This window comes from Penaeus monodon, chromosome 28 (assembly GCF_015228065.2).
Source record: "Penaeus monodon isolate SGIC_2016 chromosome 28, NSTDA_Pmon_1, whole genome shotgun sequence".
Lineage (NCBI taxonomy): Eukaryota > Metazoa > Arthropoda > Malacostraca > Decapoda > Penaeidae > Penaeus > Penaeus monodon.
The window spans coordinates 549539-549757 of NC_051413.1; the positions used below are offsets into that span (position 1 = coordinate 549539).

General features: G+C 38.8%; 1 protein-coding gene across 2 annotated transcripts in view; it reads right to left on the reverse strand.

Moving 5' to 3' along the window:
• Positions 1-219, reverse strand: part of LOC119591248 — a 17897-nt gene that overhangs the window by 10200 nt on the left and 7478 nt on the right. For both annotated transcript variants that reach the window (XM_037939959.1, XM_037939958.1), the window contains exon 6: positions 119-192. In XM_037939959.1, coding sequence (XP_037795887.1) covers positions 119-192 — 74 coding nt within the window. The remainder of the gene's footprint in view (positions 1-118; positions 193-219) is intronic.

Below are 219 nucleotides of genomic sequence, written 5' to 3' on the forward strand. Positions count from 1 at the left end.
TCTTTCAGGCAATTTAAATCCCCACTAAAGTTCCTAAAATTTTAGATGATTGTATCCAAATGGTAGAGAGCAACAGAGCAATTGGGGCCGTAGGGGATGAGAAACTGAATCGACTTACGAATCAAGGTGGACTTTCGTTGTAAACTTCCTGTCGCAGATTGGACACTGCAACTTCTTTGACTCATGGTTCACCTGAAAAATTGATAAAGTATATAATGA